The sequence below is a fragment of the Oreochromis niloticus genome, linkage group LG5 (genome assembly GCF_001858045.2).
Source record: "Oreochromis niloticus isolate F11D_XX linkage group LG5, O_niloticus_UMD_NMBU, whole genome shotgun sequence".
NCBI lineage: Eukaryota > Metazoa > Chordata > Actinopteri > Cichliformes > Cichlidae > Oreochromis > Oreochromis niloticus.
The window spans coordinates 5,313,799-5,330,381 of record NC_031970.2 but is presented as its reverse complement, the minus strand read 5'-3'; the positions used below and the strand labels follow the sequence as shown (position 1 = coordinate 5,330,381).

At 42.8% G+C, this 16,583-nt stretch overlaps 1 protein-coding gene and 1 long non-coding RNA gene across 2 annotated transcripts; both read right to left on the bottom strand.

Moving 5' to 3' along the window:
• Window positions 1-687: 687 nt before the first annotated feature.
• On the bottom strand, window positions 688-2,813 carry LOC109202270 (uncharacterized). The gene is made up of 3 exons (XR_002062245.2): window positions 1,360-2,813; window positions 851-1,255; window positions 688-768 (listed from the first exon to the last, which is right to left on the bottom strand). It is a non-coding gene; the product is annotated as an uncharacterized LOC109202270 (long non-coding RNA).
• An 8,617-nt stretch (window positions 2,814-11,430) lies between these two features.
• Window positions 11,431-16,175, bottom strand: LOC109202133 (uncharacterized). Its single transcript, XM_025907410.1, has 3 exons — window positions 15,106-16,175; window positions 14,543-14,926; window positions 11,431-11,912 (listed from the first exon to the last, which is right to left on the bottom strand). Exons 1-3 carry the CDS (start codon window positions 15,601-15,603, stop codon window positions 11,634-11,636), a joined length of 1,161 nt encoding a protein of 386 aa, XP_025763195.1. The 5' UTR covers window positions 15,604-16,175; the 3' UTR covers window positions 11,431-11,633.
• Between the last annotated feature and the right edge of the window lie 408 nt (window positions 16,176-16,583).

Genomic DNA, 16,583 nt, shown 5'->3' with positions numbered 1-16,583 from the left:
TTTACCTCACAAAAATCAACGATCATTTATTGCTCACAAACCTTTCATATCAAAGTACCAACAATACTTTTGTCATTCAGAAAAACTATTCATTTGTAAATGTCAGAATTTTATAAACATTCCTCAGTACTGAAAATGTCATATTTTTTCATATTTACATACTTGTTTAACTCTCATGCAGAAGCCCACTCATAAATACTATGAGCAAGGGTCGACCCAGTGTGAAGACCATCAGTAACCAAAAGTAACAATATCCTAAAACACATCATGTCTTTTACTCATCCTGAATATCATCCTTATGAAATCAGACTTGACCTGAGAGCATAAACTAAGGAAAGTATTTACTAAAGTCATGGACCAGGTACGAAATAATGGCATTTTCCCACAGACCTTTATACAGTCAGACCTCTCTTTGCAATCTGAAGTCAATCAATGCAGCCTGATCAGTCAATGAAACATTTTAAGATTGATAAGAAAAACAATATAAAGCTTCTTATCTAAGAGTTTAAAATATCATTATACTTAAATAATGCTGAAACTGTGTAATGACGGATTGAAGGACTGGGTACTTCAAAGTGATCACAGTATGCAAATTGTTGAATTATGCGCCTGTAAACCTCACAGTGCGTAAACCAAAATATAAAACACACCATGTGGTGAATTTTAAAGCTGGATTGTGGAGACTTGCCTTTTTCAGGAGGTTTGCTTTGACCGCTCCATCATTCAGATCCACAGAGGAGTCTTCCTGCTTCAGGTTTATTTTTATTACTGAGACACAGAGAACAAAAGCAGTCATGATTAGTTTCCAGCTTTATTATTTTTCTCAAATCTCAAAACTGTAACTAGGTACCTTTTTTGTGAACATTTGATTTTCCAGGAGCTTTTGTGGTTGTAGGTAGAGGAGCTGGCAGGTTGTCAAAGCAGACGAATGGTAGTTTTGTGTAACTGGGCAGTAGCCTCCATTTTCCTGATGTCTTCAAATCTGCAGCACCATACAATAAACCATAAAAACCAAACATTTTTTTAGAATTATCCCAGTATCTGAATGAGGAGCCTTTGCCATCACTCCACTAAATGTTAGGATGTGCAATAAGGCCGATCCATGCTTGATCTTTCTTTGGTGCCAGAGTCTGCATATCACTTATAGAAAACCAAGCTGGGGTTAGGTCTGTGAAGTTCTTCCTGCAGTACCTCAGAGCTCTGAACCAGTCCATGCTTTCATTCACAACAATAAATTTGTGATTTGAAGAGGTTCCTGCAATTGGAAATTGTATTCAAATAGGTCATTTTGAGTTTTCTTAGAATTAAAATAAATCAAATACAAACAATCTTTATGGGTAAAAAAACTTTTTTTCTTACCATTGTAACAGATAAATGGGTGTTCCTCTGAACAATTGTTATACCACTGCCATCCAATTGTTGTAAGCCCCCCACAAAAATAGTAAACTAAGAAAGGTTCATTTCCAGTTCCAGAAATAATCATCAACCTGAGATGCAGAATACCCAGATATAACAAAGTAAACACCAATCCAGACCTCAGCGTTGTAACCAGCAGATGAAACTGTATTGATAAGTTGGTTCATTTCTTCACTGTTTTCAATGCTGGCCAGGTCTGTGTAGTTCTTTCTGCAGTAACTCTGAGCCTCATACCAATTAAAAGACTCACTGACAAAGTGGTACTGACGGCATTTGGAGAGGATGAGCCACCCTGTGAGGAAAATATTATAATGAACCACTTTGGACATCTGAGATGGCTGTTTTTAATAGTATTTCAAAGCAATAAGCACCGCGAAAGGGAGACAAAACAAATTACTGACCTGAGAGATACAAGACACCCAGCAGGATCTTCATAGTCATCATGCTGCTCTGTGGACTGTAAGAGGAAACTGTCTTTCTAATAGAAAAGTAGGGAAATTCCACTTTGCTTTATGTTCCTGTTTCTGAAAAATCCCACTGGTCCGTTGATTTGTTTATGCTAAAAGTTTTACTTTATATAAACATGTAACCACCATCAACCAGATTTATCACACATAAATGTGTAAAATAATGAGCTATATAAGCATTTAAGATAAAAAAAAAATTAAAAATAAAATTCTAACACCAGCCACCAGGTAGGACATCATTATGTATCAACTGGCCCAAACGTCGTCAGTCTGTGGCTCGCTAACCGCATGCAGCTCTCTCACCCCTCAGCAGTGACTTTGGGTAAGAAAAATAAAACTAAGAAAAAGTTAAATGTTACAAGCATAACCTTCCCTTTAAGATGGTATACTGATGGAAGATGTATTCTGTGCCACAGGTTGAATCTTGTGGGGAAGACAGGGACCGCCCCTCTCTCATCTGCAACTTGTGTCCATGAGTGAATGAGAGTAACATCTACCATACAAGGTTTACAGAGAGGGAGAAAAAGAAAAGTATGCTTATAGTGGTAGCTACTACAGCCCTGCGAGTGTTTAACATTTGCGAGCGAAATGTTACTATTCAGCTGTATAATGTGTTGACTGCCTCTTTTATGTAGAGGGGAAAAGGAGGGATTAGAGGTCTGGGCAGGGTGGCACATACTTCTTCAGTGAAGTACGTGAAAATCCCACAGATGTAAATGGAATCAGCAAAATAGCCACAAAACAAATGAAATCGTGTCTTGTATCATTATCTCTTCTAAGAAAACAAAGACAATGTGATTTTATACAAGTTTTAAAGTAGAGAAACTTCACTCAGACCCTGCAGTACTCGCTGGCAAACTCACCGGGTTTCTACAGTTCTACAGCAGAGGAGCTTAAAATTATTATGGCCATATTAGGGTGTGTGTGTGTGTGTGTTTTAAATAAATTTTTAAAACTTTAACATCATCTTCTCTCAAAGAAAAAAAAGAACCTAACAAGTGCAATACCTCTTTTTCTCTGGACTGTTTACCTGTATGCAAAAATCTGGTCAATATGATCCTGGACTACCAAAATCTTCAAATATTTTTTTTAAGATCTGTATTCAGTTTTCTGCTGAGGATCTGATTATTCATCTGTGATGTGCAGCCTGAATCAAGCATCTTTCATCAGCATGGCTTCACACTAGGTGATCTGTGTTGGGTGAGTGAACGACAAACAAACTCAAACCTGAAAGTTTGTTTTCTCTTCAGCTTAGGATTCATATCTCTCTCTCATGAGAAGCAGCCTTTGGGAATCAATGAGTTTCTCTTTAGTAATGAAAAATCCAAACAGGCAGAACTGCTCTCTGCAATTAAGATAGAGTGACTGCTGGAGATCTGCTAGATTCTAGAACAATGAACTGTTCTTCATTCTCAACTCAAATCTCATCTGTGATTTTCTCTTTAAAGATTTGCTGCAGCTCCACAGTAAGCACAAAAAGGAGGGAACCATCGTGGTGAAACGGTCTCAGTGATCTCAGATTTTAAGGTTTAGGATGAAAGTTGACTAGTCTTCTATTCCTGATGGATTAACTCACATTTCAGTGATAAGGAAACTAGTTCAAACTTCTGCACTGTGGTAGCTCTAAACCATTATCTTTATCGCCAATAGATACCACTTAATCCAACACACTCGTCTTTTAAAGCCACTGCAATTTATTAATGAGGGCACCAAAACAAGCTGTGAAAAACTTCATGAAAATGTGAATGTTTTGAGTTAAGTCATGTTTGTATCCACCTGAATATAAGTTGCATAACATAACACTCAGTAATTTGATCAGTTTTTATACAGAAATCCTGATAATTGCATCTTTATTGATGTTGGTTTCGTCGAATGACTTTCATGAACTTTACAGGTTTCTTTGTTCTCTCTGTATAACAGTTTGCTTCGATGAGTTACTGTTTGGCAAAAAGTCTTCAAGATTGTGGTTAATGAGCTTACAACTTTACTATGTCAATGCAAACGTGGACAACTTTAGGCTGCCTTGTGATCTGCTTTTCACATTAATTTTACAGATTAAACATAAATGTCTAAAAGTTCAAACAGACACCAGAACTAAAAGGTTGGCAATGCTCACTGGATGCACTACTCTTAGAGGTGTCAGAGCAGAAGAAAAGAAAACAGAAAAGGAAACAGTAGTTGGTCAAAATGCTGAAGAAAAAAATATAAAAGAAGCAGGGATGGAAATCCCCACTTCCTGTCAGGGTTTTCAGAGTAAAAACAGAATGCTTAGATTTTTAAACTGGTCAGCTGGCCATCAGCTTCAGCTTCCGAATCAAATTTAGCAGCTGTGCTTAAAGTAGACCTGTTCTGGTTATTTCTGCTGGATGTGAGTGATTGATGAGCTGTATTCACATCTATATATTTAAAACCCCAACAGGGATTAAAGTAGGGTGTCTGGAGATGCTTCCTTAATAATAAGTAAAGGCATCCTATTGCCCACTTACACCCTCAACACGTTCTTTTTTGTCTCATAGCTTTAACTGTGAAGTGATATTTACTGTGTGGTTAGATGTATGAAAACATTTTGTCATGTATTGTGATCAAAGTCTCAAAGGGACTCAAGTGGTGGAGGATCTCTGGACTGGATGCTTATAAAGCTGCTGCATGTGTGATGTGGTGCTGCTGGCAGCAACAGACATGCTATGCAGTAGGTGCGTGTTACTGCAGAGGTACTTTCTTATCAATAGTTTCTTGTGTGGTTTGCATGTTAAAATCAGCACTTGTATAGATTTCTTTTTATAGCACACAGTTTGACTCATCACATGATCAACAGCAAAGTTGATAATATTAATGTCTTTGTTTGACACCTGCCCTAATAGTCCATCAGCACAACATCAAGGAAGAACAACAGTAGAAACTGCATGTTTTTCAATTTTCTGTAGCATAATGCATCAAGGGGTTATAAAGATGTTGTACAGTTAGAGATTAACTGTACTGAAAACTTAAAATGTGAAGACTTTTCAGAAGACAATAATTGCTTACATTCACACCTGCAGCCAATTAACCAGTTGAACTCTAACCTTAAATGTAGATGGCAGGCTGTTTGCTGTGTATTTTCCATCAAGGAGACATAATACCCAGTATCCAGTCTGTATTTGTATTCTCCCAACTGACTCCTTTATCACACCAAGGGTTCAGAATTTATAATTCTGAACCTCAACATCCCAGCAGTGAATCCTTGAGTTAAGGCCCTCAGAGCTCCAAACAACTGGATTTGTCAAAAAGTCTCTGGGTTTTTCAGAAAGCTGCTCCCTCTCTCCAAATGTCACACTGGTCAGATCTTCAGACAGGACGAGTTGTCGATGAAATGTGTTTGGATCCAGAATCACAGGAGTGTAGGAGAGGATCGCCTTCATCTTCTGCCAGATGTTGTTGGTCAGGATGCCCAGGTGTTGGTCTGCATCTATAAGGGGCCCTGAGACCAGCTCTGAATCCTCCAGCAGAGGGCACTGATGGACTGTGTTGAGTGTGGCCTATACTTCATTAGCTCTCAGATAGTCCTCTGTGGGTCTGATTGTCTTGAACTACTATCTCTGCTCAGAGCCTCAACCTTTTCCTTTATCTTCTTACTTTTTTGCTTCTCTTCATCCTATAGAAGAGTAATTCTTGCCAATTTTCTGTCTCCTCTTGTAAAAACTGGCAAAGCATCTTAAACTGCTCCTTAATTTGCTCTTGAATGTATCATTTCACCACGATCGGGTGTCACAATAAGCAAAACCTTTGCAGTCAGTGCTCACAGCCACTCACAATGGCAACATGATCAGATTTCCCTCATTGCTGTTAATACGACTAACGCAGAGAGATTAGACAGGGAGAGACAAAAGCATCACTCAAATTAAAATAGGAAACAAAACAAAATCACAAGGACTACAACTCAGCATCTCAACTCAAAGAACAGCACCATGACTGTAAAACTGTATCATGTGTGGTCACAGTCACAGTGTTTCATAGATCACTGATGTTAGTGAGTGATGCTGTTCAGACTGTGTTTGTCACTTAATGACCAACTTTATGAACTGTGTCACAACAAATGTTAAAATGGCATTATATTCAAAAAGTGACATCTATAATTGAATATACTTCACATATCTTTGAATTAAGATGTGTGGGAGTATCACACACACACACACACACATCTATATAAAAAAGTTATATATATATGTATGTATAAGACCTGTCTGAAGATCTGACCAAATGCAAATGCAGGCCATATATATATACAGATTATGTGAAGTACCCTCAGAAGGTCTGCTAGATGATGTTAATGCAGCACTACGGATGATACCTACAACCACGATTACCGACACTAACAAGCTGATCTACACTACGGCAGCAGTGATCAGTGAGATGCTTGGCTACAAGTTGAACAGCCACAAGGGGCAGTACCCTCCATGGAGAAGGAGGCTAGAGGGCAAGATCAAAGTAGCACGAAGGGAGGTTAGCCAACTAACGGAGTTGCAGAAAGGCGCGACAAAGAAGGTGCATAAGAAATACAGCAAGCTGTCCATACCTGAGGCCTTGGAAACTGCCAAGCAAAGACTCACAGCCTTGGCCAGCCGCTTGAGGAGGTACACCAGAGAGATAGAAGGCAGGAGAATAAACCAGCTGTTCTCCACAGAACCAGCAAAGGTGTACTCTCAGTGGCAAGGGAACAATAAGAGAACAGCACCACCAAGGCTGGAGACGGAGCAATACTGGAAGAGCATATGGGAGAAGGACGCAACCCATAACGGCAATGCTCAGTGGCTAGTGGATCTGAAGGCAGACCATAGCGACCTCCCTGAACAGGGTCCAGTAACCATCACAGTGGCAGACATCCAAGAAAGGGTCTCCAGTATGAAGAGTTGGACAGCACCAGGGCCCGACATGGTTCACGCCTACTGGCTGAAGAAGCTGACTGCACTCCACGAGCGTCTGGCAGCACAAATGAACCAGCTGCTAGTTAACGAGAGACACCCGGAATGGCTAACCAAAGGTCGGACGGTCCTGATCCCCAAGGACCCCAAGAAGGGACCGGTCCCATCCAACTACCGACCAATAACCTGCCTCAGTACTACATGGAAGCTCCTGTCAGGCATCATATCGGCTAAGATGAACAGGCACATGGGTCAATACATGAGCGCGGCACAGAAAGGGATTGGCAAGAATACCAGAGGCGCAAAACACCAGCTACTGGTAGACAGAACAGTCAGCCGAGACTGCAAGACCAGACTGACCAACCTGTGCACAGCCTGGATTGATTACAAGAAGGCCTATGACTCAATGCCCCACAGCTGGATACTGGAATGCCTAGAATTGTACAAGATCAACAGGACCCTAAGAGCCTTCATCAGGAACTCAATGGGAATGTGGCACACAACACTAGAGGCCAACTCCAAGCCCATAGCACAAGTCACCATCAAGTGCGGGATCTACCAAGGAGATGCTCTGTCCCCACTGCTGTTCTGCATAGGCCTGAACCCCCTCAGTGAGATCATTAACAAGACTGGCTACGGATACCGACTACGGAACGGAGCGGTTGTCAGCCACCTCCTGTACATGGATGACATCAAGCTGTATGCCAAGAGTGAACGAGACATCGATTCACTGATACACACTACCAGGCTATACAGCAATGACATTGGAATGTCATTCGGGCTGGAGAAGTGTAGTCGGATGGTAACAAAAAGAGGGAAGGTAGTCAGAACTGAGGGGATTGAACTACCAGAAGGCAACATTGCAGACATAGAGGACAGTTACAAGTACCTGGGGATCCCACAGGCGAATGGGAACGATGAAGAGGCCGCTAGGAAAGCTGCAACCACCAAGTACCTGCAGAGGGTCAGGCAAGTCCTGAGGAGTCAGCTGAACGGTAAGAACAAGATCCGGGCCATCAACACCTACGCCCTGCCCGTGATCAGGTACCCTGCTGGGGTAATAGGCTGGCCAAAGGAGGAGATAGAAGCCACTGACATCAAGACAAGAAAGCTCCTTACCATGCATGGAGGGTTTCACCCCAAGTCTAGCACCCTGAGGTTATACGCTAAGCGGAAGGAAGGGGGCCGGGGACTGGTGAGTGTCAGCACCACAGTCCAGGATGAGACAAGAAACATCCACGAATACATCACGAAGATGGCCCCAACTGACAGTGTGCTCAGTGAATACCTCAGGCAGCAGAAACCCAAGAAAGAGGAGGAAGGCGAGGAACCATCATGGAAGGACAGGCCCCTGCACGGTATGTACCACCGGCAGATAGAGGAGGTGGCTGATATACAGAAATCCTACCAGTGGCTGGACAGAGCTGGACTGAAAGACAGCACAGAGGCACTAATCATGGCAGCACAAGAACAAGCTCTGAGTACAAGATCCATAGAGGCTGGGGTCTATCACACCAGGCAAGACCCCAGGTGCAGGCTGTGTAAAGATGCCCCTGAGACAATCCAGCACATAACAGCAGGGTGCAAGATGCTAGCAGGCAAGGCATACATGGAGCGCCATAACCAAGTGGCCGGCATAGTGTACAGGAACATCTGTGCCGAGTATAACCTGGAAGTCCCAAGGTCAAAATGGGAGATGCCCCCAAGGGTGATGGAGAATGACCGAGCTAAGATCCTGTGGGACTTCCAGATGCAGACGGACAAAATGGTGGTGGCTAACCAACCGGACATAGTGGTGGTAGACAAACAGAAGAAGACGGCTGTAGTGATCGATGTAGCGGTTCCGAATGACAGCAATATCAGGAAGAAGGAACACGAGAAGCTGGAGAAATACCAAGGGCTCAGAGAAGAGCTCGAGAGGATGTGGAGGGTGAAGGTAACGGTGGTCCCCGTGGTAATCGGAGCACTAGGTGCGGTGACTCCCAAGCTAGGCGAGTGGCTCCAGCAGATCCCGGGAACAACATCGGAGATCTCTGTCCAGAAGAGCGCAGTCCTGGGAACAGCTAAGATACTGCGCAGGACCCTCAAGCTCCCAGGCCTCTGGTAGAGGACCCGAGCTTGAAGGATAAACCGCCCGCAGGGGCGTGCTGGGTGTTTTTTTTTTATATATATATATATAGATATATATATATATCTATATATATATATATACATATATATACATAGGTTACCTTTATTTGGCATGTCTGATGTGTTTGGTTTCTTTTTTGTACCTGTTCATTTGAAGGACCAAAGTGTTTTGGTCCAATTACATATTTCAATATATGTAATTGAAATATATATATTTGAAAAATGTATTTTGAAATTTTCACTTGTAACATTTATGTTTCAAATTCAGAGTAAAAATGTGTTGATATGTGGTTAAGTTGTGACCCTACATGTAGCACAGAGTGTCTGAGGTTGAGAGGAAGTGAGCTGCTTTGAAATGTGTGCATGTAGCTCTACAGGTGTCCCTGCACCTCAGCGTATTTCTGTAGTGAGACGTCTTGTTCAAAACAAAAATTTCTCAGCTGCACATAGTCTGATGGAAATGTTTGGATTCTTTGGTTTAATTCTTCTCATATCATTATAATTTCTCTCACATTTAACAAATAATTGTAAAACTTTTCAAAGTAATCACTAATGAAAATAAAGAGGTTTTAACACGCTAACTGATTAGTTATTGCTGTAGCACACAAGTAATATGCAATACTTCTACTATTTTATGCACATTTGTAGGTATCTTGCATATTTTTGAAAGCTATTAAAATTTCATTTTATTTAAATCCCCACTAATGAAAATAATCAGTTGCAGATAAACATGTTTTAACACACCAGCTGATTAGATACCACAGTAGCACATAAGCAATATGAAACACTGACAATTTTATATTTCATCTTCGCATGGGTGAAAACTCTCCTTCCTTTCTTTTTTTTGTCTGACAGATATTATTTTTTAAATAACATTGTTTTTATTCCATTGCAGGCCGTTTCAGTGCTCACATTAATGAACATCACATCAGGCACACAACAAGGTCTTAAGCATGAGAGGAGTGTGCTGCTGACTGCATGCACAAAGGCTCTGCCCTGGTTAAAACCCCACTGCTGTAAGGAAACAGTGCAAAAGAAATTTTACTTTAATTTCTGTTCCCATCACAGAATAAGATAGACCCACCTGTGCCTTCAAAAGCTACTGCACATCAGATAGGTGAGAATACTGTCTTATAAGTTTTAATTGTTTTCTAATTCACAGGATATGTTTGTTAGTTTCCCTTTTAAAAGTTTTACAGTAAATATAAGACATATGTGTCACATGTTAAATTTCTAGAGTGAGTTTGTTTTAAAGTAAGCAACGTGAAGCCAATTAACTGGGTCATATAACTTTAAATCAACATTGCCTTCTGCTTGATCGTATAGGATGCGTACAATTTTTATGTTACACTATCTATATTTAATATCTATATCAAATGTTTTTCAAGACATAGACATTTTCAAGACCGTATTTCAAAAAAGGTATTGGCCTTGTTTGAAGTTGTTTGAACATAAATGTCTCAAAAACTATTAAAGATAAAAACCCTGGTTTTTCTTACCGTCAAAACGAATCATTAACTGTAATTTGGGAAATATACATTAAAAATGTCTAAAATCTTTGGTAGGTGAAATATGAAAAAAAAAAAAAAGTCTAGCACTTGAACAAATTTCAATGAAATGCTATTTTTTACTCAGCTTTCATGTTGGATCAAGCAATTTTGACAAGTTGCACCTCAAAAACCAAAATATCAGCACATAGTTCAAAATTAACACAACAAAATTCTGGAGTTTCCAGGTGATGCTCCAGAATGATATTGTAATTAAAAAACAAATATTTTGGAGCATTGCAAGATTGTTTCTACGAGTCACCATCGGGAGCAACTCCTGAAACTACATCTGAAAGGAAAATATACTTTTTTCATTATATGTTCATTCACAGATAAGTCTATCTATCTATCTATCTATCTAACATTTTGGTCAAACACTTCTTTAAATCAAAACTTTCAAGTCCAGCATTCAGCAGGAAATCAGAAATAAACACAACATGCACAACTTGTGTCGAAAACACTAGTTATGATTTTAAAGTTAATGTGCAGCCCTGTGCACTTATGCAAATGTTATGTAGAAACTGGCAATAATTACTTTGCAATATTATTTTCATTAAATTAGTATTTAGACTATTTACAGTTTTTCTCAGTCGCTTTGGTGCGTTTCTCAGAACACCATTAACATTTGCACAGCAGTTAGTGCATTTCCCAAAACAATTAGTGCAAACTGCAAAACCTAGTGGATATCCTGCAAAAGCACGTCACATGCACAGAATTGATTATCCATACCGCAAAAGCAAGTATCCATGTCAATGAAACTGCCAGTGCCATCAAAATGAAAAGTCTTGACACCATCTGTATGAACAAGATAGTCAAATGGCATTGTCATGTTTCCACTATGACAGTTTATAATTTCAGTGTTTCCCATTGCAAAAACAATTGGTGACACCTGAAAATGCTGACGACAGCACTATGGCCTACCTGTACAGCCATCTGAAATGTGCAGTGAAGTCACTGTAGATGTTATGGGAGTCTTGGGAGTAACTGAGACACTGAATACGTACGTTTCACATTTCCATTGTGTAGAAGTGTTTGTAATCCTACAGAATTGTGCAAAAGAAAAATATGCTACAGTCACTTGTTCACTGTAGAATACATGTAAACATAAAATCACCCATTTGGTAGAGCTGTGCACTAATGTGAACAATAAACAGCACATGTAACAGTACAGTAAATCATTCTGGCACATCCAGACGTTCCTGTCTGTCTGGCCACATATTTTCATCTACATCACAACAGATGTTATCCCTCGCAATGCAGCGAGGAAAGTATCTCCTGGAGTGGCGAATCCATCCTCTGCAGGACCCTGCTGTGATGTCGTCACATGCTGCATCCATGGCTGCTAGCAGGGCCATTTGCTCATGTGGATGCCGGTCATAAACTTTCCACCTCCAGGCAGAGAAAAACTCCTCTATTGGATTAAGGAATGGGGAATATGGAGGGAGATATTCAACCAGAATTCTTTTTTTTTTTTTTTTTTTTTTCTTTTTCTTTTTTTTTTTTTGTCTGTCCCATTTGGTTCTTAAGCCGTCAGAATTGTTGTCTGAAGACCAACAAGGATACCAAATGGATTTATTTTGCCAAATGGATCATCATGGCATTGCCGTATTGGTCCATTTGATCAAACTTTGTTGTTATTATTTATTTTATTTTCAGTTGTTACAGATGGGACAGACATGACTGGGGGATAGGAAAGGGAGAAAGAAAGAGAGGAAGGAAAAGAAAAACAGAAGGGAAAAGGGACGGTGAGAAAGGGCACTTACAAAGACAAAGAGAAAGAAAAAAAAAAAAAAAATCTCCTGGATCACCTGTTGAGAGAAAAAGAAGAGAAGACAAGCAAAAAAAACCAAACAAAAACAAAGCAACATACTAAACACAACACCATCACGTTAATCTAGCTGAGTGTGAACAGCAGTAAATACTAAATATTGAAAGTTGTTGTGCAGCACGCAGGACAGACAGCGCACAATGTGCTTTGAAGTAGCAGCTAAGAAAGGTGTAGTTTATGTCTACGAACAGTGAACACCCGTGTGCACACCTGTGTGGATCAACGCGCTTGTATACAAAAGGTTTTCCCATGTACCGGTCTGCTAGAGGGTGTGGAGGCCCATAGCCCCGTCCCCCAGGGCATGAAGCAGGCATGGAGGAGATCCAGGCTCCAGACATCCAGAGGACCCAGAGTGCGAGAGCCCAAGGAGTACCACCGGAGGGGCATCCGTGCCACCTTCCTGGGAAGGGCTGAGGAGATCCCCAGACGAGGGGGTCACCCAGTAGCCACGGAGCAGAAGCCAGAGGGGGCTGCACCGGCGTGCCCGCCGGCTCTGCCGGCAGCCAGCTGTGCCAGAGTGAACCGAGTTGCAGGCCCCGAGGCCGGAGGCCCGAGGGCCCCCTTTGCCCCGGAAGAGGCCTGACCGAGCGACAGGCATCGGGCCCCGCCAAGTAGCCACCGGGAGTGAGCCGGTGCATACATGAGCGCCCAGCCCCGGACACCAAGAACCACCAATGCACCAACCCCTGAGGGCATCAGTTACCAGCAGGGAGTGTGGTGAGGGGAGATAGGCCTCCACACTTGGAGGGCCTGGGAGTACCCAGGGAGGTGGAGTCTAAGACCCGACCTGACATATAGACACAGACAAACAGGCACACACAGACATAAACATGCTTTCCCACCCTCATGCACACATTTACAAACACTCAGCACTCACCCAACGTAGGGATAGACATACATAGACATGTACACACAATCATACTCCCCAAACATACTCTATGCCCTGGGTCCAGGTACCCTCGCCCCCAGAGGGGGAAACGGCACCCAGACCCAAGAGATGTGACCCTTTCCCCCGGGGTGGAGGCAAGCAGACCGCCCCAGGCTCCGCAGCAGCAGGGAGGCCAATCGGACAGCCAACACCTCCTCCCAGCCCCCGCCCCGATGGCTAGTAGAGAACGGGGGTGTGTGAAGACCCCATACCTCCCTCCTCCCGCTCATGTGTAGTGTTGCTGCGTGTTGTTCTAAAGTGCATTTAAAACAAGGGAGGGCATGGTGCTGCTGCCAGAGAGCAGCAGGTGTTAGCACGGCCCCTCCCGAGAACCCTCAATGTCTACATGGATTTAAAATTGAGAGGTGGGCACCGGCGCCAGAGGTAGGGTTGAATACACAGACCGTCCTCTGGACGCCGTTAACGTGATCACCCTCAAGGCCCTAGATATATATATATATATATATATATATATATATATATATATATATGTGTGTGTGTTATGAGAGTGTGAATAATGTGGATGTCTAAGTTGTGAAATAAAATTGAGGCACAGGTGGCCAGAAGGGGACAGAGGGGGGGGGGATGCCTCCCCTGCACCCTGGTGACACACCCGCACCCCAAGGCCCTACCTGTGTGGGTGGGTGTGGTGGAGCGGGAAGAGGGAGGCAGCCGGGGATGGGGAGGAAAAGAAGGGAGGGGCGAGATGCCCCTCCTTAGGGCCAGCTCCCCGGCTGACCCCAGTAGGCACCCCCATCCTCTAGTACCCACCAAGGCAAGGGAGCCCAGGCCCATCCCGATCGGGGCCCACGGCAGCAGCACCGCTAAGCCCTACAGGACCTGGGGAAGCCCACCCCACCCCACCGCAGAGGAAACTATACCCACCCCAACATTCAATCATCTCCAGACTACACAAGACAACAGACACCCAGGTTAGGTTTATTCTCCACCTCTCCTGTGTCTCTCCCCCACCTGCAGAGTGGACTTCTGCAAGGATGGAACAACCTCCCTGCCAGTTGAAGAGTCCCCCAGTTAGGTCGATGCACCAGAGGCCCCCTGCGCCAGGGCTGAGCCCCCGTGCACCCACCGGCCCACAACCTCGGCGACACACCGACGAGCACCGAAGCCCCCAAGGCCCAGCCAGAGCCCCATCACGGAGACGAAGCACCCCCGAACCCCAAGCCCCCCGCCTGCCCCGGATCCACTCAGGGGCAGCCAGACTACCAGGCCAGTAACCTACGTCCGCCAGTACAGACCATCCCCCAGCCCCGCTGCACGCAGCCACGAGGAGAACACCCTCTATGAGCGACCAGAGCCACTCACTCAACCAGAATTCTGTCATGTGCTGCAAACCACTCTCTGACCTGATGGGAGTGGTGAAAACGGACATTATCCCAGACAACAACATACTTGCTGAGTTGGCCTCCACCTCTCTCATTCTCAGGGACTAGGTCCCTGTAAAGAGTGTCTAAAAATGTCAGGAGATGTTGGGTATTGTATGGACCAAGAAGGGGGATATGGGTGAGGACGCCGTTGTCTGAGATGGCTGCACACATGGTAATATTCCCTCCGCGCTGACCAGGGACTTCAGTGGTTGCCCTCTGTCCAATGTGATTCCTTCCACGCCTTCTGCCTTTGGCCAGATTGAAACCTGCCTCATCAACATATATGAATGTGTGCAGTGTTTCCCTGGCTTCCAGCTCCAGTACACGCTTTAGAGAGAGACAGAAATGCAATGTCACAATATGCCTGTGTACAGTAACAAACAGTAATGCATGCATTTGGTAAAACACATTGTAGAGTATGTGCTGTGGAATTGCAAGTGTACTGCATGAAACTACGAAGTACTGTAAAACAGTTTGCAGTGCAGAACATAGAAGACCAGCTTTACCTGCACATACTGGTGACGGATCTCCTTCACCCTGTCACTGTTTCGTTCAAATGGCACTTTATACAATTGCTTCATGTGGATTTCATTCTTCTTGAGTACTCTGTCAATTGTTGAAATTGAAACAGATTCAATATTGCCAAATACCGTGTAGTTCTCTATGACAGCGCTTTGTATTTCTCTCAGCTTTATTGCATTGTTTGCAATGACCATTGCACAAATGGCTTCTTCTTGCTGTGGGGTAAAAAGGGGCCCTCTTCCGCCTCCGCGAGGTTGTCTGACAATCCTATGTGGTGCAGAGTGGACTTTTTGTGAATTTGCAAATACAGTACAGTAACATGTGATGTGTCTGAGATGGCACAGTACAGTACAGTGAATTACTGTTTGCATACCTGTTTTCCCTACGGAATGTTTGAATGATTGAACTGACAGTAGTTCTTCCAATATTGGGTTGCACCCTTCGACCAGCCTCCTCCATGGTGAGGCCGTGATTGACAACATGGTCCACAATTGTAGCCCTTATTTCATTAGGAATCCGCCTATATCTGCCTCTTCTCCCTCTTCCCCTTCCCCTTCCTCCCCGCATCCTCACCCCTCTTCCACGGTGCTGACCTTCCATTTTGTGTCACAGAAGTGTAGAAATGGTACACACTAGCTCCTGCGCAGTTTATATATGCTTGCCAATTGGGGATTCACAGGATTCATCCATAATTGACAGTGAACAAGTTGTTTGTCATTGGTTACAACTGAACTTTCACACGCCTCCTCATGAGTGACAGCTGTAATTCACCTGAGATCAATTGTTCAATTTCGGAGCCATTTCCAGGAAAAATGATACAGAAAGGTATAGGATTTGCTTGACAGATGGCCAATATTTGGCATGTGATAACTAGTTCAACAATTTTGTGTGTGATGACTCAAGCAATGGATGTATGACTATTAGTTTTATTGGGAACGACTATTCAGCATCCATAGGTATGATTACTTTTGACTGACATGACATAAGCAAATGGAAATGTCAGGAAGCAGCAGGGAAATGTATGGAAGCAACTGATTCATGTCCAAGATCATTTGCAGTTTGTTCAGAGAGGGGACAAATTGCTACTATGATGTGCACAAATGACTGAGTGTTGTGGAGGTTGAACTAATAGTTATGAGAATTTCAATTCTGATCTGAGAAACGCACCAAAGCGACTGAGAAAAACTGTAAGTAAAAGTCACAATCTTGCTTAGATTAAATCTTTTATTAGATACCACAGTATTACATGTTTATTTTGTCTCTAATGGTTATAACAGAGAATTTCTTATAATAAAATAAACTATGTACATTTTTACACCTAGGAAGATTTTGAAAGTTTTTGTAGTTTACTATATGTGGTTTTTACTGGTCTTGATATCAAATATTAGTGTATAGGTATGGAAAAGCCTTCATTTTAAATTATAAGCAATAAATATATCTGAATTATTGAGAAGGAGAGATA